The sequence below is a fragment of the Lagopus muta genome, chromosome 2, assembly GCF_023343835.1.
Source record: "Lagopus muta isolate bLagMut1 chromosome 2, bLagMut1 primary, whole genome shotgun sequence".
Taxonomy (NCBI): domain Eukaryota; kingdom Metazoa; phylum Chordata; class Aves; order Galliformes; family Phasianidae; genus Lagopus; species Lagopus muta.
In genome coordinates this window covers 26489601-26515982 of record NC_064434.1, presented here as the reverse complement: position 1 = coordinate 26515982, position 26382 = coordinate 26489601, and the positions used below count along the sequence as shown (strand labels likewise).

The window sequence follows — 26382 nt, the reverse complement described above, 5'->3', positions numbered from 1 at the left end:
AAAAAACCTTTTTCATAGAAATGCGAAAATTGTTGAAGATTAAATTTACAATTAGCTGTGCTTCTACACTCAGTTATGAATGCATTTTGAGAGTATGGCTTAAAAGCCTTCATGCCTTTTAGAGGGGAAAAAAGAACAAGTACATATGTAAAACCTGTTATGTACAGTAAAACTTCATCATAAAATAGAATTTGTTGATCAGTGAAGGAAGAATGATCAAGTGAAAGAAAATGCACAAAAATGACTTGAACCGGAAATGAGTATGAGAAAAAAGAAATTCCTATCACCAAAATCATATCAATGAAGAACTCAGATGCTGGCAAGTTATTGCAGCCTTCTACCATCTACTCATCTTCTTAAATAAAATTGTTAACATTTACCGAAAGACCCAGAGGGGAATAAAGAAGTGAGCATAACACCATTTGTGTATCAACATTAAGTGCATTACTCTCTTTCTTTAAATATTAGATAATTTAGACTATCAGTACTGGTATCACCGTAGCTGCAATCATAATAGCCTAATGAATTGTTTGTTTTGCATATAAAAAAAACAGGAATATTGCACAGTCCCTCTGGTTTTGTTGAAATCTGAGTATAGAAAATCATGTTTAACAGTTGAATCCAATAAAGAAAATTTTCTGCCTGTAATTTAGAAATGTTATTTTCCATAGGTTCTGAGCCTCAAGTTTTTCACACTGAATTCCTAATCACTGAAGAGGACTTCTAACAAGCATAAAAACTTGTTCTGACAAGTGAGACAGAATGTAAAAAAACCATATCTTAAGTTCCCCATGTCCACAGTGAAGATATCTGTATTAGAGTTGCAAGAAAGTGCATGTGATTCACAGTCCCTTTTCGAAAGTGGCCCATCCAGGTTGTTTTTTGGAAAAGAAAAAATAAGTGAAGAAAAAGAAAGTGTTAGTGTTAATGGAAACTTTCTATGATAACAAATAGCACATTCATTGAAGAATAAGGACATGAAGATTCAGTGCTTCTTGCTAGCCTCTAAGGACAAAAGCTATGTCTATGAATCAAAAGCCATACAATCCATTAAAGGCATGTCAATAACTCTGCATTCCTCATCCTCTAATCTCTGTCAGAATAAGTTTGCTCACTGCAAAGCAATTAATTCAAGGTAGATATCTGAAAGTAAAGAATAGAATTTACACTGGTATCACAGCAGAGAAAATGAGTCCTGTATTCTCATGCTCATTTAACAGGACTGTTTAAAGCCACACAATCCCTACTTCTCATCTTTTGAATCAGAGTAAAAAAAAAAAAAAAAAAAAAAAAAAAAAAAAGAGCACTGTACAAGGATACAGTTTAACTAAGCACAAAGTTGGCACATTAAGGAAAAATATGCCTATCCAAGTGTGTGATTCATTGTGCTCTTTGTTTTCAATTTGAATCAAATTATTTCTTTGTGTAAAGCCAGCTATGAAGAAATCTTGTCTCTTGTTCCTGTCTGTTTATATCCAAGCTCTATTAGTTTTAATAAAATAGATCCAAGACCTCCTAAAGTCAACAAGCCAAGGCTTGTTTTCTTGGACTGGACTCAAGATATCAAACCAGAAGGAGATTAGTCAAAGTTGACTGTTATATTACAGAAGGTATTTAGAATTAATTGACAAATTCTATTAACATTTTGGGAGTTAGTTTCTGAACTGTGAAGTGGATCCAGAAGAGAACAAGGTGTTCATACAAGCTGTGAAATAATGATTTAAAATATAGCTACTGTCACATTCAAACTGATCAATTTATTGCAAATTGGCTGTAGCATCTTTTTTTCTCTACTACAAAAATCTTAACAGATACATTAAATTACATGTAACTGAGTTTCTGATTATTAGCAACTTCTACCACATAACAAGACTAAAGACTCTTGCTTCTTAAGGGTAAAGGGGTCCAGGAAGCCTAGATGCTCCTCAAGATGGAAATCTTAAAGGCACAAGAACAGGCTGTCCGTGAGTGCCGTAAGGCAAGCTGTAGGGGTAGACGACCCGTGTATACAAGCCAGGAACTACTGTTGAGACTCAGGGAGAAAATGAGAGCCTATGTCCTCTGAAAGAAGGGACAGGTTACTTGGGGAGATTACAAAGAAGTAGCTAAGGTATGCAGGGAAGAAGTTAGGAAGGCAAAAGCCCAACTTGAAATCTGCCACTGCAGTAAAAGAATAAAAAATCCTTTTATAAATATATCAACAGCAAAAGAAGAACCAAGGATAATTCTCATCCTATACTTGATGCAGCAGAAAATGTGGCCACTGAGGACAAGGAGAAGGCTGAGGTCCTCAATGCCTTCTTTACATCTGCCCTTAATAGCCAGACCAGTTATCCTCTGGACATTTTATGCCCTGATCTGGAAGTCTGGGATGCTACTCAGAATATGCCCCCAGTGATTCCGGTGGAGACAGTCAGAGAGCTTCTCCTCCGCCTGGACTGTCACAGGTCCATGGGACCGAATGGGCTACAGCCCTGGGTGCTGAGGGAGCGGGTGGGGGTGATTGCCGAGCTGCTCTCAGCCATCTATCACCACTCCTGGTTAACTGGAGAGGCCTTAGAGGATTGGAGGCATGGTGATGTGACTCCCAGCTTCAAGAAGGGCCATAAGGAGAATCTGGGGAACTATAGGCCTGTTAGCCTGACCTCGGACTGGAGAAAGTAATGGAGCAAATCATCTTGGGTGAGATCATATGGCACATGCATGGTGTCCAGGGGACCAGGCCCAGCCAGCATGGATTTGTGAAAGGCAGGTCATGCTTGACCAACCTCATCTCCTTCTATGACTGGGTGACCAGACTGGTAGATGAGGGAAGGGCTGTTGATGTAGTCTACTTAGACTTCAGCAAAGCCTTTGACATGGTCTCTCGCAGGCTTCTTCTGGGGAAACTGGCTGCCCGTGGCCTGGACAGGTATACCCTTCTTAGGATAAGGAACTGACTAGAGGGCCGTGCTCAACAGGTAGTGGTGAATGGAGTTAAGTCCAACTGGTAACCCATTTCAAGTGGTATCCCCCAGGGGTCAGTACTGGGACCCATCTTGTTTAATATCTTTATTGATGACCTAGATGAGGGGATTGAGTGCGCCCTCAGTAAGTTTGCAGATGACACCAAGTTGGGAAGTGGTGTTGATATGCCTGAGGGTAGAGAGGCCCTTCAGAGGTATTTAGATAAGCTGGCTCACTGGGCTGAGGTGAACAGGATGAGGTTCAACGAGTCTAAGTTTCAGGTACTGCACATTGGGCACAACAACCCCATGCAGTGTTATATGCTTGGGGTTGAGTGGCTGGATGATTGTAAAGAGGAAAGGGACCTGGGGGTGCTGCTTGATGCTTGGCTGAACATGAGCCGACAGTGTGCTCAGGTGGACAAGAGGGGCCAAGGGCATCCTGGCCTGCATTAGAAATAGTGTGGCCAGCAGGAGCAGGGAGGTGATCACTCCCCTCTACTCAGCATTGGTGAGGCTGCACCTTGAGTATTGTGTTCATTTTTGGGCCCCTGACTACAGGAAAGACATTGAGACCCAGAGAAGCGCAACAAAACTGGTGAAGGGATCTGGAGCACAAGTCTTATGAAGAGCAGCTGAGGGAGCTGGGATTGTTCAGTCTAGAGAAGAAGAGGCTCAGGGAAGACCTCATTGCACTCTACAACTTCCTGAAGGGAGGTTGTGGTGAAGAGGGATTTGGCCTCTTCTCCCAGGTGACAAACAGAACCTGGGGAAATGGCTGCAAGTTGTACCAAAGGAGGTTTAGATTAGACATGAGGAAAAACTTTTTCTTCCAGAGAGTGGTCAGGCACTGGAATGGCTGCCCAGGGGGGTGGTGGAGTCACTGTCCATGGCAGTGTTCAAGAGTCGTCTGGATGAGGATCTGTGAGATATGGTTTAGTGCTTGTGGTAGCAGTGGTAATGAGAAGATGGTTGGACTAGATGATCTTATAGGTCATTTCCAACCTTGTGATTCTGTGATTCTATGAAACTAAATAGGAAATTTTTCCCAACCAGTCAATGAAGCTCGTATCTCACTTTCAAATTTAAATCTAATCTTTTCTTCCCAGATCTTTCTTTGAAGGGACTGGTAGTAAATAGATCTGCCAAACATTTTTTAGAGAGCAATATTTTGGAGACCAGGTATAAGATTTGGCCATGAACTCATTCTACAAACTTTCTGGGCAACCTTTTCCACTGCTTAATCTTAAGTTTAATTTGTATTTTTCTTGTTATAAACTGTGCTCACTCTCTCTCAGCCTCTTCTGTACAGCCTCAGAAGTTTGACTTTATTTCCTCTGTGTCCTCCCACAAAACAGTAGAATATGAGATATGATTCCTCAGGCTTTTATTCTTTAGCCTGAACGAATCCAAATCTCTGCTTTGGGCGAATCTCTAATTTATTGGTAAACTGTGTTCTTCAGGTGTATTATCATCATCATTGTGTTGAGAACTGTCTGTAGGGCTGGCCCAGAGAGTGGTGGTGAATAGAACAAAATCTAGCTGGTGACAAGTCATGAAGGATGTTCCCCAGGGAATGATATTGGAGCCTGTTCAATATCTTTTTTGAGGACCTGGATGAGGGAATTGAGGGCACTCTCAGTATGTTTGCAGATGACACAAAGCTGGAAGGAAGAGTCAATATGCCTGGCAGTAGGAAGGCCCTTTAGGAGGTCCTGGACAGGCTAGATAGCCAGGCTGAGCCCAGTGGGATGAAGTCCAACAAGTCTAAGCACTGGGTCCTGCACTTAGGCCACAACCACCTCAGTCAATGCTACAGAATTGGGGCAGAGTGGCTGGAAGACTGTGTGGAAGAAATGGATGTGATGTTGGTTTACGCTCAGATGAAAATGAGTCAGCAGTTTGCACAGGTAGGCAAGAAGGCCAATGGTGTCCTGGCTTGTAACAGAAATAGTGTTGCCAGCAGGAGCAAAGACATAGTAGTCCCTCAGTACTCATAGTACTGACATAGTACTCAGCACTGTTAATGCCATACCTTGAGTACCACATTCAGTTTTGGGCCCCTCATTGCAAGAAAGACAAAGAAGCCCTGGAACATGTCCAGAGAATAGCAACACAGCTGGTGAGGGGTCTGGAGCACAAGTCTTATAAGGAGTGGATGAGGCAACTGGGATTGTTTAGTCTAGAGAAGAGACCTTACCACTCTCTACAACTGCTTGAAAGGAGGTTGTGGTGAGTTAGGTGTTGGCATCTACTCCTGCGTAACTCCAAAAAGGACTAGAGGGGAATGGCCTCAAGTTGTGCCATGGGAGATTGAGATTGGATGTTAGAAAAAGTTTATTCTCCAGAAGAGTAGTCAGGCACTAGAATGGGCTATCAAGGGAGGTGATTGAGTCACCACTTGGGAGGTGCTCAAGAAAAATTCATATGTTGTAAAAGGGGACATGGCTTAGTGGCGACATACTGGTTGTAGGTGGACAGTTGGACTGAATGATCTTGTAGATCTTTCACAACCTTGGTGATTCTATGATTATGGAAGTTTTGGCAGTTGTAGCAAGCCCCTTCCATCCTTTCTTTTAGTGAGTAGCCCAGCATTGGACCCAATACTCCAAGTGTATCTCATCACTGCTGAGCAGAGGAAAATGTTCTCTTCTTTTGTCTTGATGGCAGTGCTTTCCCAGTGCAGCAGAGGAAGCCTGACCTTGAATGTTTCCAGGGACAGGGCATCCACCACTTATCCAGGCAACAAGTTCCTATGCTTCATTACCACTTGTGAAAAATTTTGTTCTTTTATCTTATCCAAACTTTCCTTCTTCTAGTCTGAAACATTTCCCCTAGTCTTGTTACAACACACCCTGCTAAAGGTGTGTGCCCCCTTCTTTCTTATAGCCCCCTTTCTGAGAAGGGAAGATCACTTTCAAGTCTGCCCAGAGTCTTCTCTTCTGTAGGCTGAATTGACCCAAATCCTTCAGCCTGTCCTCACAATGTTGGTGTTCCATCTCTTGAACCATCTTTGTAGCATTTATCCATATGCATTCAACCAGGTCTACCCTTTTTTCCTGTAGTGAAGTCTTCATATCTGAATGCTCAGCACTCAGCAGAGCAGCAGGATTGCCTTCCTCAGTCTGTTGGATACACTTCTTTTGATGCAGCCCAGGATACAGCTGGCTTTCTAGGCTGCAAGGGCACAGTGCTGGCTCATGTTCAGCTTGCCATCCATCAGAACCCCCAAGTCCCTTTTGGAACAGCCATATTCAACTGCACATGAAATTCTCCTGGACACACTGATAGAATCAGTCTAGACCTCTCTAGATGAGAACACATCCTTTATGCTTGTCAGCCATACCACACAAATTCACTGGGGGCAGGTTCTTGGGAATAGTTTCCCAGGAGGCTTTGTTGACTAACTCACTGAAGAGCTGGAATTCGGCTTTTTTAAACTTCCTGATTTTACTATTTACTATATCTGTCAGGAGTGTACACTCCACCACTGCATGGTAACTACACCCCAGGCAGTCTCCAATCCTGATGTCACTAGTCAGTTAACTTGTGTTGGTGAGCAACAGACCCAGTATTCCATACCCTCTGATGAGGCTATTACTTGGCTCAAGAATTAGAAGAAGAATCCAGGAGCCATCTGGATTGCTTACATCTTGCCATGATATTTTTCCAGCAGATATCAGGGTACTTAAAATTCACCAGCAAGATGAGAGCCTGCAATTGCAACACCACCTGTAGCTCTGCTTAGTCAGGAAGCTTGTAGAAGGTAGACACCAACCACAAGGTTGCTTTTGTTTCCTTAGCCTCTCTTGTCTATAAGTTTTTGACTTGCTTATGACTGTTCCTGGGAGACAGCTCTTCACACTCTATTCCTTTCTTAACATAGAATAAAATGTCTCCTCCCTATCCCTCCTTATCTATCACTTCTCTACAGCTAGTAGCCACTTACAGGCACAGTCCAGTCATGAGAATTATCCCACCAGGTTTCAGTGATGGCAGTTACACCACTGTTTTCTAGTAGCATGATTACTTGCAACTCTTCCTGTTGGTTCACAGGCATGCACTGGTGTTAAGGTACTTTATCTGGACACGTGGCCTTATCAACTTCTAAGAATCATAAAATGGTTTGCGTTGGAAGGAACCTTTAAGATCATCTAGTTCCAACCCCCCTGCTATAGGCAGAGACACCTCCCTTTAGTCCAGGTTGCTCAAAGTCCCATGCAGCCTAGCCTTGAATGCCTCCAGGAAGAGGGTATCCACAACCTCATTGGACAACCTGTTCCAGTGCTTCACCACCCTCACAGCAAAGAATTTATTCCTAATATCTAGTCTAAATCTACCCCCTTCCAGTTTAAAACCATTTCCCTTCATCCTGTTGATGCACACCTTATAAGAAGCGTCCCTCCCAGCTTCCCTGTATGCTCGCTTCTGGTGCTGGAAAGTTGCTATAATATCCTCCCAGAGCATTCTCTTCTACAGGCTGAAGAGCCCCCAGTTCTCTCAACCTGTCCTCACAGAGGAGGTGCTCCAGCCCTTTGGTCCTTCTCTGTATCCTCTCCAACAGCTCAATGTCCTTCTTGTGTTGAGAGCCCTGGAACTGGATGCAGTACTCCAGGTAGGATTTCACAAGAGCAGAGTCTCCTTCCTAGACCTCTTGGTCACACTTCTCTTGATATACCAAGATACAGTTGGCCTTCTGGGCTGTAAGCATACACTGCCAACTCATGCTGAATCTTTCAACAATCAACACTCCCAAATCCTTCTCCTCAGGGCTGCTCTCAAGCCATTCTCTGCTAAACCTGTATCTGTGCTTGGGATTCCCCAACCCAGAAGCAGGACTGTGAACTTGGCCTTATTGAATTTTGTATTGGCATGGACCCACCTCTCACGCCTATTCAGTCCCTCTGGATGGCATCCGTCTAATGTATCCACTGCTCCACTCAGCTTGATGTTGCCTGCAAGCTTACTGAGGGTTCACTTGATCACACCATCCTTATTATCTACAAAGACGTTACAGAACACCAGTCCTAACACTGATCCTTGAGGAATACCACTCATCACTGTTCTCCACTTGGACACTGAGCCACTGGCAACAGCTCTGAGTTCAACCATCCAGCCAATTCCTTGTCCAGCAAACAGCCCATCCATCTGTAATGCTACAGTGAAGTGGAAAGCACAGCAATGATAGCATAGTAGCAAAATCGCAATCTGCAACAAGCGAGGATAAACTCAAAAGGGGCAGTCACAGGCACAGAAAAAAAGGAAAGAATCTACTTACCCTTACAAGGCCTCAGGTAGGTAAGGAACTCCAAGAAACCATTGCCTCCACTGCCAAACTTTAAATCCTTTAAACCTTAAAGGGGTGGATCCTGGCTTCAACCCTTCCAGTCACTCAGATGCATTGCATGCAGCTGAGCTCCCCTGGGTTGGCCTTGCCTTCCCATGAGGTGTTCAATCACTGGTTCAAGCCGGAACTTAGCATTTCCGCTACATTATCAAGTCCATTTTTCTCCACTTTTGTGATCAGGATGCCATGTGTGAGAGTTTCAAATGCTCTGCACAAGTCCAGGTAGATGACATCAGATGCTCTTCCTTTTTACTTTAACATTGTAACTCCATCATAAAAGGCCACCAAGTTTGTCAGTCATGACTTGCCCCTGGTGAAGGCTTGTTGGTTACTACCAAACAGCTCATCTTTATTTTCTATGTGCTTTAGTAAGACCTTCAGGAGAATCTGCTCCATGATCTTACCAGGCATGGAGGTGAGACTGACAGGCTTGTAGTTACCTAGATCTACTTTTTTTCCCTTATAGAAAGTGGGGATTATGTTTCCCCTTTTTTTCAGTCAGTGGAAACTACACCAGACTGCCACGACCTTTCAAATATGATGGGTAGTGACTTGGCAACTGCTTCTGCCAGTTCCCTCAAGATCACGGATGGATATAACTGGATCCCATATGTGCACCTGTAGATTCTTTATATGGTCTCAAACTTGATCTTCATTTACAGTAGGTAGATTTATCATCTCACTTTTCTTACCATTGTTTTCTGCAGCTTTTGCACGGTGGCTAGAGCCCTTGTTGGTGAAGATCGACGCAAAGAAGTCATTAAGCATCTCAGCTTTCTATGTATCCATCATGACCAGGTCTCCAGTTTATTCTGGACAGAGCCCACATCTTCCCTGACCTTCTTTTTATCACTGATATACCTGTAAAATTTCTTCTTGTGTCCTTCGATGACCCTGGCTAGATTTAATTCTATCCGGATTTCAGCTTTTCTAACCTGATCCCTGGCTGCTCAAACAACTTTTTTACTGCACTTCCAGGTAACCTGTTCCAGCTTCCACTCCCCATACACTTTCTTTTTGAGCTTAAGTAAGTCCAGAACTCCTTGTTAATCCACAGAGGCCTCCTTGCATTCTTGCTTACCTTCTTTTTTCTCTCAGGATGCACTGCCTCTGGGATTGGAGGAGATGGTACTTGAATACTATCCAGCTATCTTGGGTCCCCCTTCTCTCCAGGGCTTACTCCCATGTTACTCTGCTAAACAGCTCCCTGAAGAGTTCAAAATCTGCTCTTCTGAAGCCCAGAATAGCAAGCTTGTTGCACACCCTCTTTGATGCCCTAAGGATTTTGTGCTCCATCGTTTTGTGGTCACTGTGCCAAGGCTGCTCTTGAGCTTCACATTACTCACCGGCCCCTCCTCATTACTGAGGACAAGGTCCAACAATGCACCTTTTCTTGTGGGTTACTGTACCACTTGGAAGAGAAAGTTATCATCAACGAATTCTAGGAAGATCTTTGATTTCTGGTGCCCTGCTGTGTTGTCCCTCCAACAGATATTGAGGTTGATGAGAACTCCCATGAGGATGATGTTTTGTGAATGTGAAGCTGCTCCTATCTGTTTGCAGAGGGTTTCATCCACTTGGTCTTCCTGACTGTGCAGCCCATTGAAGAATTGCATTGTGATGTCTCCCTCCTCTGACTTCCTTTTAACCCTAACCCATAAGTTTTCTGTCAGCTTTTCTTCTATCTCCATAAGGAGCTCCATGGACTCCAGGTGGTCATTGGTGTGTAAAGGGCAACACTCCCACACCTTATTTCCTCCCTATCTTTGCTAAAGTTTACAACCATCTATTCCTCCATTCCAGTCATGAGAATTCACAGAGGAATAACTACTCCTTTGCTTGCTCTTCTTAGTTCTTTTGAAATATTAGCAGTCCTGAACAATTAGGAATATGAATAATGACATAAGGTCAAAAAATGTTATTTGTGCAAGCTTGGAGGAATTATCCCCCTTGCACCAGGGCTTTTGCTCAATTGCCAATAAAACATAGCTTCCCTATATCCTTACAGGCTATAGGGTTTGATTTTCCACACGTCCTTAATTCCAAATACATAGAAAGTTGAGGTTTTAATTAATTATAGCTTTTTTTTTTTTTTTTTTTTTTTCTTATGGTTATAATTGTACGTTCTGTGGCCAAGTTACTGAATGCCTATACTGATAATATATTTATGTAAGAAATCAAGATCTGCATGGAAAGCATCTTTAAACAGTTATCAACTCCAACAATAAATTTTAAACATAAGAGATACGTAGGAGTTATTTAAATTTTCACATTGTAAACTTACAGTGAAATAGAAAAGAGTAAAATCCGACTTTCAATATGTTGAGTATTTTGTGCCTGATAAAATTTAAATATTTTACTGATGATTAGGTATAACTAACACAATATATCTCAGCAGGACATCTGACACAGCAAGGATCAGAAATTGCTTTTCCTTAGGGAAAAGAAGATTACTATAACTAGGAGAAACCAAAACCTGACAGACTTACAAATAATTGCTCTCTTAATTAAGAGGGAACCCCCTCCCTATGGAACTCCTATCAAACATGATATTTATATTGGCTTGCTTTGCACATAATCTAAGATTGTATTAATGAAGTTTATGAATGGCAGAAAATTAGGGAGTAATAATTTCCTCAGGAAAATATTACCTCATATGGAGACAAGAAATATTACAAGTAACTGTGTGCGCTGTGAAACAAAGGATTGGGGATACACAGTTTGGGTTATGCACACATACAAAGACACATGCATTAATAAAACAAAATATATATATATATATATGCCTGATATATATCCCTGATCTACCTGTGGATGTTCTCCTGATCTACCTGTGGATGTTCCCCTGATCTACCTGTGGATGTTCCTGTTCATTGCAGGAGAGTTGGACTAGATGGCCTTTAAAGGTCCCTTCCAACTCTAAGGATTCTGTGATTCTGTGATTCTGTGATGCCAAAAAAAAAAAAAAAAAGAACAAAAAAAAAAAGGAAAAACATTCCTGGGATGTCAGTAAAGACAAGACAAAATACCATGCCATTTTATAACGCTATGGTAATGCTGAAATGTAGAAAACTGAAAAAAAAAAATTCCAAATAAATCAACTAATGAGGTAAACTACTGGACAAATCTGAAAACTGTTCCTAAGGAGACAAATAAAGGAAAACTGGATTGTTCAGCCCAGGAAAGAAAAAGATTCAGAAGGATGATAATGACTGTATTATATCATTTAGGAGACAAATACTGACAAAGAAGAAAAGTCATTTAAACTGATGGAGAAATTCAGTTTGGAAATTAGAACTTTTTAGATGCAGGATAAGTGGTATCCAGGAATAAATTCCTACAATATCTGTGTCTCTATACAACAGAATCACCATAGCCACAGACCAGTGTACATGACCCAAAGTCCATGTAAATGTTACGTTCCTATGAAAGATACCATCATTTCTTTGATGAATTTTTACTGCATCTTCTGTTTTTCAGCTTTTCTACCAGCACAGTACATCTGCTGGGATGCTGAAAATTCAATTTATATTTTCCTTCTGTTTCTTTGAAAGTATTCCCTAGAGTAAAATAATTTCATTACATATTATTGTGCCAGGAATATTTTCTATTATATTTACAATTGTTTAAAAATAACTGAATTAATGTTTGAGTTTGACTTTTAAAAATTATTTTATTTTCCTGAAGAGTTGGTAAATAAAATATTTATTTTTCGATGTAAACAGAAAAATGAGAAGAGCCTAAAGAACATAACAGTATATTAATAAGATTACACAGACAAAAAATTAAGTGGAAAAGATGTTAAAAAAGTACTGATATTTTTTTTCTCCTAGAATAATAAAAGACATGTTTTCAGAGTATAATGGATTTCACTGAATATGAATATTCTAAGAGCAAAATCTTTTTGCAAAACAGCTATTACTGGATTATTATGGTATTATTCCACACAAGTAAAATGTGTCCTAAACTTGACAACCCTTAAGTTTATTTATATTTGAAAACATGAGTAAATCAACTGTCTGAAGAAGTCTGATTATAACTATATATTACGTATATAATTATAATTAACTTTGAGTTTTCACAAGAATCCAAGTTTACTTTAATCTTTAAGTCCTCAGAAAAACTAAAATACTATGTTTGTTGTACTTCTACATGAATGCAATTATCTTTCTTTTAACTTGATAAAGTTTGAGAGTGGAATTGATTTTACTTTATGCAAAGTTCCCTTCTGAGATTTTCATTTTTTCACTAAATATCTCAGAAGGGCAATATAAGATTTGACTGCAGATTAAACAATGCATTAATCTGATTCAAGATTAATTTATATAAACAGATCTGTACTCGAAGTCAAATTACAGTTCATTTTGACTTTTTTTTTTCCATATAGGTAAGGGTTCTTTTTTCATATAAAGCACTACTTTACACTTGTTTTAATACTTCTTTTGAATCAAAACTGAAGATATTCTCTGGTCTACACTGACACAACAACGAGTTCAGAGACAGACTGTTTTTATTCACTTCATAAAAATAAGATTAATTAATTAAAGAGCCCCACCTAGCTGTATTTGTAATTTGTTTCTTACTGAACTGGAAATTTAAACACCATAAGAAAAAAAACTCATCCCTAAAGAAAAATGAACAATTTACCAAACTTTTATCATGGTGACAAGATGCCTGATATTGCATATGGTTAAGATGTTTTAGATATTTCTAGTGTTACTGGATGCCATTCTCTGTAATAACTGGGAGTAACAGCTAAAGAACAACTTGTCTCTCTGTTGCCCATTTCAAATCAAAAGTAAGACAATGCCTTCAGAAAGCTTTAGGTGCATTTGTTTTTCTTATATAACAGCTGAACATAAGTTAATAGTCCTGAAGTCCTGAAGTTCAAATGATGACAATAATTTTGGCATTAATGCTGTTCTGATATAAACGGTCCAGTATTGCTATATATCAAATTCAAATTTTATTGAATCTATTCAATTTTCCATTAATGATTAAGGAAATTATTCCAGAAACTCTGTCTTTCGAAAAGTCAGGCCTCTAAAGACTTGTCTACAGCTTACTTTTAATAATTATTTTACAATAATATTTCATGTTGAGAATATTATTACTTTGAAATAGATTCTACATGCAGATCTGAAAGACTTCCAAATCTAGACAGGTCCTAGTTTAATGTGATTGATCTTTTTTACTGGCAACATGAGATTCAAATATTAAAAAAATATTCGAAGAAGTTTGAAATGACCTGAGGATGATTTGTAGGACTTATTTTCAAAGCCAGTATTTATAGTTGGACTAACAAAGTTCACAAAGAGACTGTCATGGATTGACCTTGACTGGGTAATAGATCTCCACTCATCAGGACAGGAGGAGAAAATAGGATTCAAATTCCTTTGGTTCAAGATAAAGACAGGGAGATCATTTACTAACTACAATCATGGACTGACTCCTCTACTTGCTTTCTCATAACTCCTGTTTGTTTGTCCAGTGTGTTCTGCAGTGGGGCCAATGGAGACAGATGGAAGTGGCTGTGTTCAGCATGGGTCAGGTCCTATCTTCTCAAGGCTGAGAACTCTTCACACACCCTGCTAACAAAGTCTTGCCACATAAAATGTATACGCATCTATATGCAAAAAAAAAAAAAAAAAAAAAAAAGAGGAACACCTAAATTTCTTAACAGCATTACTCGTGACTTTTAAATATCTGAAAATGGTAATCAAATAAATAAACCATAAAAAGATAAAAGTCAAGTAGGACTAAAATCAGTACCTGAACTGATTGAAAATCAGATGATACTGAATTGAGTCATTGGCTCTTAAAGAAGAAGGCAGGAATACCTATGTGATATGTTAGCTATAGCCTCAAAACAAGACAAAGAATTCACTCTCAAAATTCATTACAAAATCAAGAGTAACATAGTATGAAGGACATAAATCAGAGACATAAACGCTTTGATGAACAGCTGTGCAGAGGTTAGGACATTTTTGTGCTGTGCTGTGGAACAAGGAATGAGAGATGTGATATATACATATAAAAGTTAAATTCACTTCCATTTTCAAATAATTTTGTTCGAATGGCAACTTATGAGAAGCAGAAGAGAAGAGCTGTCAAGCCCTCCTATCTCTACTGAATATACATGATCATCTTGACTCAAAAACAGGTAGCTCAAATGAGTGTTACACTTTTTTGCAGAATTCCACTCTCGGAATTAGTGAGGGCAGAGGAAGCTCAGGCCAGTCAGAACAGTGGTGTTGTCACTCATGTTGCTTTTCAAACCTAGCCTTAAAAAGTTGCTTGCTTGACATTAAAATGAGAGAGACTTTAATACCATAATTGCTAACACACATCATTTTGGAAAGGTGTAAATGTGCCTTGAATTCCAAATACAGTTCAGTGTCCTTAAGCATTCAAATGTGAAGACATTTTTTTCCACCAACAGACAATAATTACGTAGGTTGGCAAATTAGTATCATGTCAAGAAAGTAATCTATAATGTTGAGTATAAGATAGGCTATTCATATATCCAATCTCAAGCATAAGTCCAATCACAAGCTATTATTCACAGTGCTTAAGTTGTGTGGAATCTTAGAAATGTGATGAAATCTTTGACATGTTTCATTGTCACAACTCACATTAGCTATTTTGGAAATAGGCAGTTCTAAAGAATACTTCAGGCTGGTGTTGTTCTTAAATATGCACCATCATAGATGAAGCCATTTGAGATGTTCCTGAGCTAAGAGCAAAGAAATAGAAGAGTGCGCATTTTTCTTCTTATACATTTTCCAGCATTGAACTGAACAGATCACAGATGTTTATTCACTTAAAATGGCAAAAGAAAAAGAAACACATTCTTCCACTTAGCAGTTCAAATGTCTTCAAATTTCACATATCTTCTCAAGATTTTCTGATTGAATAATCACTTTATGACCATCTTAGTATTTTAAATGCCTCCAAAGACAACATACTTTCACTAAAATAATTTTATAGAATGCTGATTTTATAAATCATTAAATTAAAATGTTCAGATCTGGTTTATTAACTCAGAACCTGTATTTTCAAAACTTTTGTAGCTTTTCCCATGCTTCTTTACTGTAGCAGGAATTAGGAGAAAATGAATGGTTGTTCTAAATGCAAAAGATATTTCTTCAATACATTGCAAAATGTTAGAAATACAGAGAGTACCAATGGAAAAGAAAAATAATAAATGAGGAGTCAATTCTGTTTCCCAAAGCAAAATAAAAAGTTAAAGTGGTGAAAAATTAAATGATTTAGAGCAATATTTTTCATTATCTGGATTTCCCATAGGTCATAGTCTTTCTGATAGAATTTCAGCCTGAGACTGAAGATAATGGATTTTCAATAATTTGTGAGATTAGGTGGATTAGTAGATTAAGTGCACAGGTCTTTGGACTCTGAAGAACTAAGTTAACGGATCTGCTTAGGTGAAAAGAGAAATGAATTTGATAATCTGTGCTGAGTCCCTGAAAAAATATTTGTACAAAACACAAAACCACATTTAAGCATTTCCTACTATTTATATTCCATATTTGCAAAGGTCAAAGCTGATGTTACAGGAAAAGAAAATCATACAGCAAAGCATGTCTTTCTAATTAAAACTGAGCTACAGAGCTAAGATACTGAGTCACTCAAGCTATACTCAGATGGTTCATAACAACTCACATATGAAACAAACAGTTTTGGTTATATAGTCACATTAAGTTTTCTTTTTCTTTTAAAATATCAATTTAACAATTGTTATTTTTCACTTCATGTAATAAGGTAGCCAATGGAGTTCACCAAATTTATAAGCGCATTTAGAAAATCAGTGTTACTACTTTACAATATCAACCAAAGAAAAATCAAGCAAAATATTTCTGTCTATTTGTTTTTGGGTCAGGAACTCGAGTGCTAGAAGTAGGGTGCAGCCAAGCAGCTTCTGTGAAGCAAGGCTGTGGTCTGCCCTGTGCTATACACAGCTGGTTCCATTCAGTTCCAACAGTTCTACTACAGGGCACAGCTGTGATGCAGCAAAGATGGCAACATCTCTAGAAAAACTGTTCTGATAGCTTATCACCCTCTGAGTAAATAATTTCTTCCTAACGTCTGATCTAAATCTCCTCTCTTTTAGTTTAAAGGCATTCCCTCTTGTTTTGTGACTATTAGACCATGTACAAACTTGGTCTCTCTCCTGCTTATAAGTTCCCTCATCCTTTCTTCATAAGAGAGACAAGAAGATCACCTTCATAAGAAGATGATCGGCCATCTGATCATCTCTGCAGCCTCCCCTGGGCCCACTCCAACAGTGCTGCATCTATCTTGTGCTGGTGGCCCCAGGCTTGGACACCCTACTCCAGATGGGGCCTCATGAGGGCAGAGAAGAGGGCGACAATGACCTCCCTTGTTCTTCTGGTCATTGTTCTTTTGTTGCAGCCCAAGATACAGTTGGTCTTCTGAGCTGCAAGACCACAATGTTGGTGCATGTCCATCTTCTTGCCCACAGGGAATCTCAATAAATATATAGTGCAAAAATATGAGACTGTAAAGCAAGTATTTGCAGCCAAACTGTGTGGACCAAATAGGCTAGAAGCTCCGATATGGAAATCTTTGTTTTTTTTTTCTTATATGTCAAAAATTCCCTGACCATTATGGAATGGCTATCTGGCTTTTAGATCCAGAACATTATTCTACCTACTTTGCCTCCAAAGTCTAGACCTAGTATAATGGACGTGTGCTATCTTGTTACATACCTGCATAACATATTTCCAAAGCGGAAGTCTGTGTCACAACCATTTCTCATGATCTCCAGCCTCTCAGGTAAGGAACAGTTCCCCACACAGCAGCTCTCCCAGGATATATTTTATTTCTCAGGACCTTTTTTTTTTTTTTTTTTTTTCTTGTAATATCCTTGAACATCCTGATTTTAACAGTTGTTGATTCTGATTTCTCTAATCAAATGTTAGTCTCATTCCTAATTAACATTATGAGTGATTAAGCAAAACCTATGACTAGCCATAACTTTTGTAGTGACTTCACTACTTTGGGATTTCCTCTGTTTATGTATCAGTGTTCCAATGCACTCATCTTGTCCATTTATTTTTGCCAAGTGGGCATCCTCATTGGGAAGTGCTTGATACTTCAGGCTACCAGGTGCCATTCTACAAACTAAAAAAATGATGGATATATTTTTTGGGCCCTCTTTTTGACATTTTCCTCTGTCCACTTTAAAACTCCGAGCAAGGAAATTAGCCTCTACCTGTGCTCCTAGCAGGTGGTTTATCTTCATGTTGACCTTCTATTTTCTTGAACACCCTCAGTACTAAGTAACCAAAGCAAGAATATGCCTACTCCTGCATTGCTCTCTGATCTGATCCACTGCAAGAAGCTGTTGCTGTAGCTCAGAGTACTGCCAGGAACTGTTTATCTCTCCAGAATCCCTCTGTCATTCAGATGTAACAACGTGGCTGAGAATTCAGACAACTCCAAAACAGCATGGTAAGCCTCCCCCATCTTTCAAGAATCTTTTGCACAATATTGTCATCTTTTTTTTAAGAGTATGGAAATTCAGGTACCAGAGAATAACCAAGGACAAATTTTATTTTCCTGCAAGTTACAGGTGGTACATCTTACTTGCATCATCCATCCCTGAGCTCTGCCCCTTAGCACTGCTTACAGTGCTGCAGCTGTAGAAGCCAAGGTGTCCTGTTCCTTAGTGAAAGAGTAACAAACAGTACAATATTCCTGTATTCATACTACATATAGGGCTACAGCTTGATACATCCTCACTAGACTGGTTGCCCCAGTTGCAAGCACCGCTTGACAAAATGTTCTTACCATACATTAATACTCTAGGACCAAATACTAGAATCACAGATTCTTTACTCCCCATCTGCACATTGCTCAATGCTTAGCAACAGAGCGATGTCCTGATTTTCCTTTCAGGCACAAGCTATGAATCTTTAATTCTCTGCTGTATCATGACCCAGTTACAGCAGCGAAGTGGGAAGGTAATCCTGTAATTTGGTGATTATGGAATTCTACTCAAAAATAGACTTCAATTCATAGGTTTGAAGCTCCCATTTCTGGAATGCAGCTATTGATATTTAGAAGCAATTACAGGTGCCTTTTCTCAGAAGAGAACAACCATATACACAGACAGCAGCTTTGCAAGTGTGATTTGTTTCCATTCATGTTAAAGAGGAATGGACAACACAATTGGGTGCATCATCTTTCTTGTGACTAGCTCTCCAACTTCTAAAATGTCTGAAGTGCAATATCAGAACATTGCTGGCACGAAGGTGCACTGCTGGGCTCAGCCTACACTTGCTTACATGCAAATATGTGATTATCTTTAGACTTTCATCCCAGTAATTCCTAAAGACAAGAATAAATGTAAATACTTAGTTCTTTCTTTTGGAAGGGAATCATTCCTGCTTTGCTTTATTTCTTGTAGCAAGCATATGTGCAATTGCAACTCTTTTATCTGCCTTACTGTAAAAGAGGACAGTATTCATTCAGTAATTCTTTACTCCAGTTCAAAACATTTGGATCAAGCAGTGATACATTTGTAAGAAAAAAAAGTCAACCTAACACATTATTTCTTGAAGTGGTAGTTTAGTAGTGTCCTACTGGTTTAGAATCATAGAATCCTTAGAGTTGGAAGGGACTTCTGAAGTTCATCTAGTTCAGCTCCCCTGCAATAAAATGGTACACCCACAGTTAGATCAGGTTGTTCAGGAACTTATTCAGCCTTGCCTCAAAAGTCTTCATGGATGGGGTATGTATCACATCTCTGGGAAACCTGTTCCAGTGCCTCACCACCCTTACTGTAAAAGACTTATATCAACCTAAGTTCACCCTCTTTCAGCTTGAAGAAATTTCCCCTTGTTCTATCACCACAGACCCTACTAAAGAGTCTGTCCCTTTCTTTCCTGTAGCTCCCATTTAGATACTGAAAGGGTCACCTTTCAGTAAGGTAACCTCAAAGCCTTCTCTTTTCCAGGCTGAAGAGCTCTAGCTATTTTCTGTACATGCTCCAACAGGTCTATGTTTCTCCTGTACTGAGGACTCCACATCTGGATGCAGTAAACTAGGTGAGACATCACTAGCACAGAGTTGAGGGGCAGGATCACTTCCCTTGACCTGCTGGTCACACTTCTTTTGATGCAGCCCAGGATATGGTTGGCCTTCTGGGCTGCGAGGGCACACTGCTGGCTGATGTCCATCTTCCCATCCACCAGTATCCCCAGGTCACTTTTGGTAGGGTTGTTCTCAATCCTTTCATCCACCAATGGGATTGCTTTTTTCCAGGTACAAGACTTTGAACTTGAATTTGTTGAACCTCATGAGGTTCACCTGAACCCACTGCTCAGGCCTGTCTAGGACCCTCTAGATAGCATAATTGTCCCTCTGATGTGTTGACCGCACCCCATAGCTTGGTGTCATCAGCAAACTTCTTGAGGGTGCACTCGACCTCACTGTCAACGTCACTAATTAAAATACTATAGAGTATTGGCCCCAGCACCACCCGCTAGGGGACACCAATCACCACTGATCTCCATCCAGACATTGAGCCATTGACCACCGCTCTCTAGACTCAATTCTGCAGCCAGTTCTTAGTCCATCAAACGGTCCACCCATCAAATCCCTATCTTTCTAATTTGGGGAGAAGGACGTTGTGGGATATCATGCCAAAGGCCTTACTGAAGTTGAGATAGATGACATCAGTGTCTCTTCCCTTGTCCATTGATGCAGTGACACCATCATAGAAGGCAAATAGGTTGGTCAAACAAGATTTGCCCTTGGTGAATCCATGCTGGTCCTCTTGTATCATCTCTTTGCTTTCCATGTGCCTAACCATAGATTCCAGGAGAATCTGCTCTATGATCTTCTCTGGTACAGAGATGAGATTGACAAGTTGGTAGTTCCTGGGGTCATCTTTTTTACCCTTTTTAAAAATGGTATGATAATACCTTTTTTCCAATGACTAGGGCCTTCACCTGATTGCCACAACTACTCAAACATCTTACAGAGTGGTTTGGCCACATCAGCCAATTAGGTTGGAAGACAACTGCAATATTCTAGGTAGTGATTGACTAGGTTTGATTCTACAGTATTTGTTTTATTGGTTGTTTTTTTTTTTTTTTTTTTGTGTGTGTGTGTGTGTGTGTGTGTGTGTGTTGAAATATTTCACAGTAGCCACTTTGCAAATTCCAGCTGGCCACTTTTAATGACCTTCAGAGTAGCGAAAACTGTGTTTGGTTCTGAATATGAAATCTTCACTCTACTATTCAGTTTTTTTCTATGTAGGAATGAAATAGAATCTATTCCAACGTCTGGAGCATCAGTGAAGCATCAATCAAGACCTAAATAGTATGATATCATACTGAGAAGTATAAGATTATTGTATTGATATGGAACTTTAGTATACTCTGGAGTTACCTCAGATTCACAAAGCAATTAGCCAATAATGTTAAGAAGTTATGACTAATTTAACTGATGGTTAATGAAGCCTGCTAAATCTGTCAGGGTTGATGAGCCCAGTGATATTTTGTGCAAGAGCACACATTAAAGTTAGGGTCCTCATTTCATTTTGGCAGATTAATCAGTATCTTAAATGATAGTCTTTATCTTCTAAGATACAAAAAAGATATATTTTCTTTATTAAATAACTTCTTAAAGGTTTAAGTATATGTAGTAGCACATGTATTTTATATTTACGAAAATAGTCTGTGGTGGACATTTGCCCTTAGAAAATAGGTAAAATGGACATAATAGGCTTATATTTGAATGGCACAGTTATTGGAACAAAGAACAACTAAATATGTAAGTGAAATGTGGTCTTAGTGCTCCTAAATTTCAGTAACTTCTATCTCTGCTTCTGTGTTTCATTACTATTTTTGAGTAATTTATTAAATTTTTAAAAAAAATATAAAAAAATTGCTGCAGAATGGAAATCTGCATCATGAAATATTAAAAATTAATTAAAAAGATGACAAATCTTACACATAGAAGCTTGAAATATGTAGTCTAAAGCACAACCACCTTTCTGAATTAGCTTTATCTTTTATTCATGAAATGTTGTGGGCTTTTACAAGCTGTTTGCTTTTCCACATAGTTCACGTGACAACACAGATTCCCTTCCTTCACTCAGCACCCTGCTGTGTGTAGTTCACTTGCTTCCAAGATTACAAATTTGAACAATGCATCAGACACTGGAATAAGAGATTTTAAAAGAGCTTTCATTAAGAAAAATATGTTACACTGTTGTCAGCAACTGCGAGACTGAGAGACCCCCCCACGGGATGTGACGCGATAGGCCCTCTCCCTGCTCTATGATTGATGTGTGGCACGTGCCTTAGGGGCGTACACGAAGCACATAGGTTATATAAGCTAGAGTTCACGTGTAATAAAGGCCATTTTGCTGTTCATCATATTGGTGTGTGCGTGCAGTCATTTGGTCCTGGCCTGGTTTTAGGTCAGTACCGCAGGAGACAATGCAACATTGGTGCCCCGTGTGAGGAACCAGTGCGGAACCCACTTGTGAGGATCCCCCTTGCATGAGAAGCCAACTTGCGTTAAAGTCTCCTGCGTGCCTGCGGAATTTCCAATGCCGTAATGAGGTAATTACGGGTTGGCCGTGGAAGACCGTGGTGTTGCGGTATTTCGCCTAAGGGCGTGCCTGCAGCAGCTGGCTGCTGTGGAAGTTCGGGGGTGGTGATAGCCTGTGGTTGGTGGCAGGTCGCTCTCGAATTCGGGACATCAGTGCCGTGCTGGTGATGGATCAAGTTATTAAGTTGGTCCTTCAGTTCTGTAAGGACTATCACAGCAGGAATGCCCCTTCTAAGAAGGACATTTCAGTTGTACTTATTCGCCTGGAAAAGGAGTGGAATCTTCCCTCCTCTCAGGACATTTTAGATCCTGATAAATGGGATCAGTTTACATCCACGCTTGCGCAGCGTGCGATAGAGGAGCAAAAAGCAGCGGAGCTAAAAATCTGGGGGTTAATTCTTGGGGCTCTTAAAGCCGCTAGAGAAGAAGATAGAATTCCTGAGACTGCACGCGTTATGATAGGTTTGGAATTTACTAATGCCGAGAGAAGTGGCGCGGGAAGCGTACTTTCTTGCAGGTCCCCTGAGGAAAAGAACACCGCAAATATGCCCTCAGCTATGGCGACTAACATCTCGTCCGCACCTTCGGCACCCCCCTTCGCTCCCCCCTCGGCTTCAGCTTCGCATAAACAAGTAGAAGAAGACTGCGCTAAACTGTCTGCACTTTTATCATGCAACACCGGCCAAGTGCAGGAATCCAAGGTCGTTGAAACTCCCCAGCCGTATCCAAGACAACCGCTGTATCCTTCTCTGTGTAATCTAATACCACCTGCGGGGGCAGGGAAAGAAGTGAGCTGGGATGGGACACTTGCTGTCTCTTCTCTGGAGGTGGAATGCAGTAACACCCAGGGGGGTGGGGACTGCGGGCAAGGCTCGGGTACGGATTGGTCAAAAGTTAGAGAGGCGGTAGAAGAAAAAACAGCAGAGAGAAAGGGAAGCGATGTAACTTACAGGCGCTCGGATGATAATGTCCGGCCAGTACTGTCCACCCTGATCGCGCCTGAAGGAGTAGGTGGCGTGTGGGCAGCGCTGTCTGCTCAGGTTGCACCCGTAGGAGAAAGACAAAATGACGAGAGCCTCCGGACCCACTCCCTGCCACAGCATTCAGACCCACTGATTCGACCCACACATCCTTTCACAAGATTGAGTGCGTATGCAACCAATCAGAAGCCTCTACAACAGTCAGTGCACGATCAAAGAGAGATGGGTCTGAGGGGAGGGGTGCGGAGCCCGCAGCTTCCAGCTGTGACTGAAAAGGATAGCGAAAGGAGAGAGGTGAATTTGCATTTAGGAGTTAAGAGAGATGCACTAACAGATTGTGGAAAGTTTAGATCTAGCCTGATAGAGGAAGGAAAAGTACTGGAGATCTTCCTGGTAGTAGGGAACAGTAACAGAATCCCAGAAGGGGTACCCCTCAATCTGAAAGACATCACACACCTGATAGATTGTGTAGAGAAACAGGGATTGAAATCACTCCTTGCTTTAAATGCATCAGAAGTCCTGACAGCATCAGGTCTTCTCTTTCCTCGTGATGTAATGAATCTGATGCGCATGGTTTTTAAGCCAGTGCAGTATACATTGTGGGCATCAGAATGGATTCCCTTCAGGGACAGGTGGCCAGATTGAGGCCTGGAGAACAAGCAACAAGGATTTGCTTGTGAGAGCAATGCTCTCAAGGCTTGAGACATCTGCCTTGATATTGAATGGAATGTTTGTCATTTGGAGGTACATTCCAACAGGTACCTGAGACAATGTTGGCATACATTGGGAAAGGTTATGTTTGTATAAGGATCTTTGTAATTTCATACTCATAGATAGTGCCACTGGAGCTAACAGCAATTGAATATACTGACTCTCTGCCTATCTTTGAGCTGGCAAAACCCCTCCATGTTTCCCTCCGATGCCGCGTTCAAACTTCCCCTCTGGAAGGGCCTACCTTGTTCACAGATGCCTCCTCATCTACTGGACAAGGAGCTGTAGTGTGGCAAAACTCAGACAATAAGTGGAGCTCAGCTATTTTTTGTGACCGGACAGTTAGCGTACAAATATTGGAAGTTATGGCTGTAACAATAGCACTTCGTCTATGGCAAGAAATTCCATGCAATGTAGTTACTGACTCTGCTTTTGCAGCTAAGCTGCTTGCACGCATGGGTCAAGAAGGACATCCGAGTACTACAGCAGCCGGATTGTTAGAAGAAGCGTTGGCCTCTCGCTCAGCTCCCGTGGCTATACTACATGTCCGCAGTCATTCAGAGGTTCCAGGGTTTTTTACAATGGGTAATGCAGTTGCTGACAAGATTGCAGGTACGTCATGCTTCACTGTCAGAACTGCGCATGATCTTCATGCATCTCTTCATATAGGTGCCAAGGCTTTGGCACGAACCTGCTCTATTCCCTTGCCAACAGCTCGTAATGTAGTTCAGGCATGTCCATATTGCAATTCTGCCCCAACTATTCGTGCAGGTGTTAACCCCCGTGGCTTAAAGCCATTACAGATCTGGCAGACAGATTTCACATGGGAACCCCGTATGGCCCCTCGTCCATGGCTCGCCGTTACTGTAGATACAGCTTCTTCTATGATATCAGTCACTCAACATACAAAGTGCAATTCAACTGCAGCACAGAGTCATTGGGCCACTGCAATAGCCGCAATGGGGTTGCCCGGCCAGATAAAAACAGATAATGGGTCTTGCTTCATCTCAAAATCGACCCAGGAATGGCTACCAGCTTGGGGATATCTCATTCCACAGGAATCCCTGGCAACTCTCAGGGACAAGCAATTGTAGAACGTGCCAATCGCCTCCTCAAGGAAAAGTTACGCGTCCTAGGTGAGGAGGAAGGGTATCAGAGTGCAATTCCTGTTAAAAGACAAGCAGAGATTCTATCTAAAGCCATTTACTCATTGAATCACTTTGAACGTGGAGATTGCAGTAGAAGCCCTGTACAGAAACATTGGCAGCCCAAAGTTTTGAGCGAAGGGCCTCCAGTAAAAATAAAAGCAGATAATGGGGAATGGGAGGCGGGCTGGATGATTCTAGTATGGGGAAGAGGCTATGCAGCAGTAAAACATTGTGAAACGGGAAAAATAGTATGGATACCGTCGCGAAAAATTAGGCCAGACATCAGCAAGGAACTAACTGGAACATAAGTCTTCCCTTTACAGCATTGACTCCTGGGAAGGCCCAGACAACAGATGAGATCGGCGAAAGAACAAGAGAAGGAGTCGCTCCTGAACAGCTTACCCACAAAAGAAAGGTGTTCATGCTAACGAGGTACCAACTGCTAAAACACCTAAAACACATCAGAGGCAGTGGACAGAAAGCCTTCATCGTTGTTCACCACGACACAAGAGAGAGAGACATCACGTCTTAGAGAGAGCAAAGAAGGACGGAGAACACCACTGATGGGAAGTGCTTCTGGGATGGTTCATCAATGCGACGGGAATGTTTAACTCTGTTTAACTCTATTCTATATTCAGTTATAGTTGCATTAGGTCTAACATTAATATGCTTAGTGCTTATAGTCATATTATACATATAGGCATATAGGTATATAAGTATATAGTTATATTAGGTATATAGGTATATTACACATATATAGGTATAGTGTATGCTGAGACAAATGACTCGTATGGCAAATGCTAAGACGAACAAATCAGCATCATCTAAGAATGCAATATATAGTCTTATGTAGAACTCACGTTTAAGATTAAATCATTAGGATTATTAAGTTAATAGGTTGTCATTAGGTTAATAGGTTATAGGGTTATTAGGGTAGGATTATTCTGCGAATCGGGATGTAACGGGGCAAGGCTTAACCGAGAGGACAATGGCATGTATAGGCGCAATGCGGGGATTTCGGGGTGTACGCGGTTAGGGTCCTCTCGAGTTGTAGTAGACTTTCTTGAGCTTGGAGAGGGGGAGATGTTGTCAGCAACTGCGAGACTGAGAGACCCCCCCACGGGATGTGACGCGATAGGCCCTCTCCCTGCTCTATGATTGATGTGTGGCACGTGCCTTAGGGGCGTACACGAAGCACATAGGTTATATAAGCTAGAGTTCACGTGTAATAAAGGCCATTTTGCTGTTCATCATATTGGTGTGTGCGTGCAGTCATTTGGTCCTGGCCTGGTTTTAGGTCAGTACCGCAGGAGACAATGCAACATTACACATGGCATGTCTACTTGCATACTCGTATACGAGTATTTCAAAATGAAATGCTTCTGTTTAGATTATATAATTGATGAAAGTATTTACCATTTACTTTGAAAATATGAAATATTACTTATATGAAGAGAAAAACATATAGCTATATTTTTCTTCACTTATCTGTTGATATTATTGTTTTACTGTTGAGATTCAGTATTACATGTAAGATATATAGCAAAATATTTTGTATTCAGGAAAAAGACTGATTTGGTGTTAAACTATGTACCAAAACAAGATGATTTCATAAAAATCAGAAAAATTATTATAGAGTT

The 26382-nt window shown here is 40.6% G+C and overlaps 1 protein-coding gene across 1 annotated transcript; it reads left to right on the top strand.

The window, feature by feature from the left end:
* Positions 1-2385: 2385 nt before the first annotated feature.
* LOC125688620 (uncharacterized) lies at positions 2386-25995 on the top strand. The gene is given in 5 exon segments (XM_048934821.1): positions 2386-2660; positions 21983-22642; positions 22742-22952; positions 23717-24635; positions 24638-25995. Coding segments are annotated over 5 exon segments (2478 nt in total). The 3' UTR covers positions 25051-25995.
* The last annotated feature ends 387 nt before the right edge of the window (positions 25996-26382 follow it).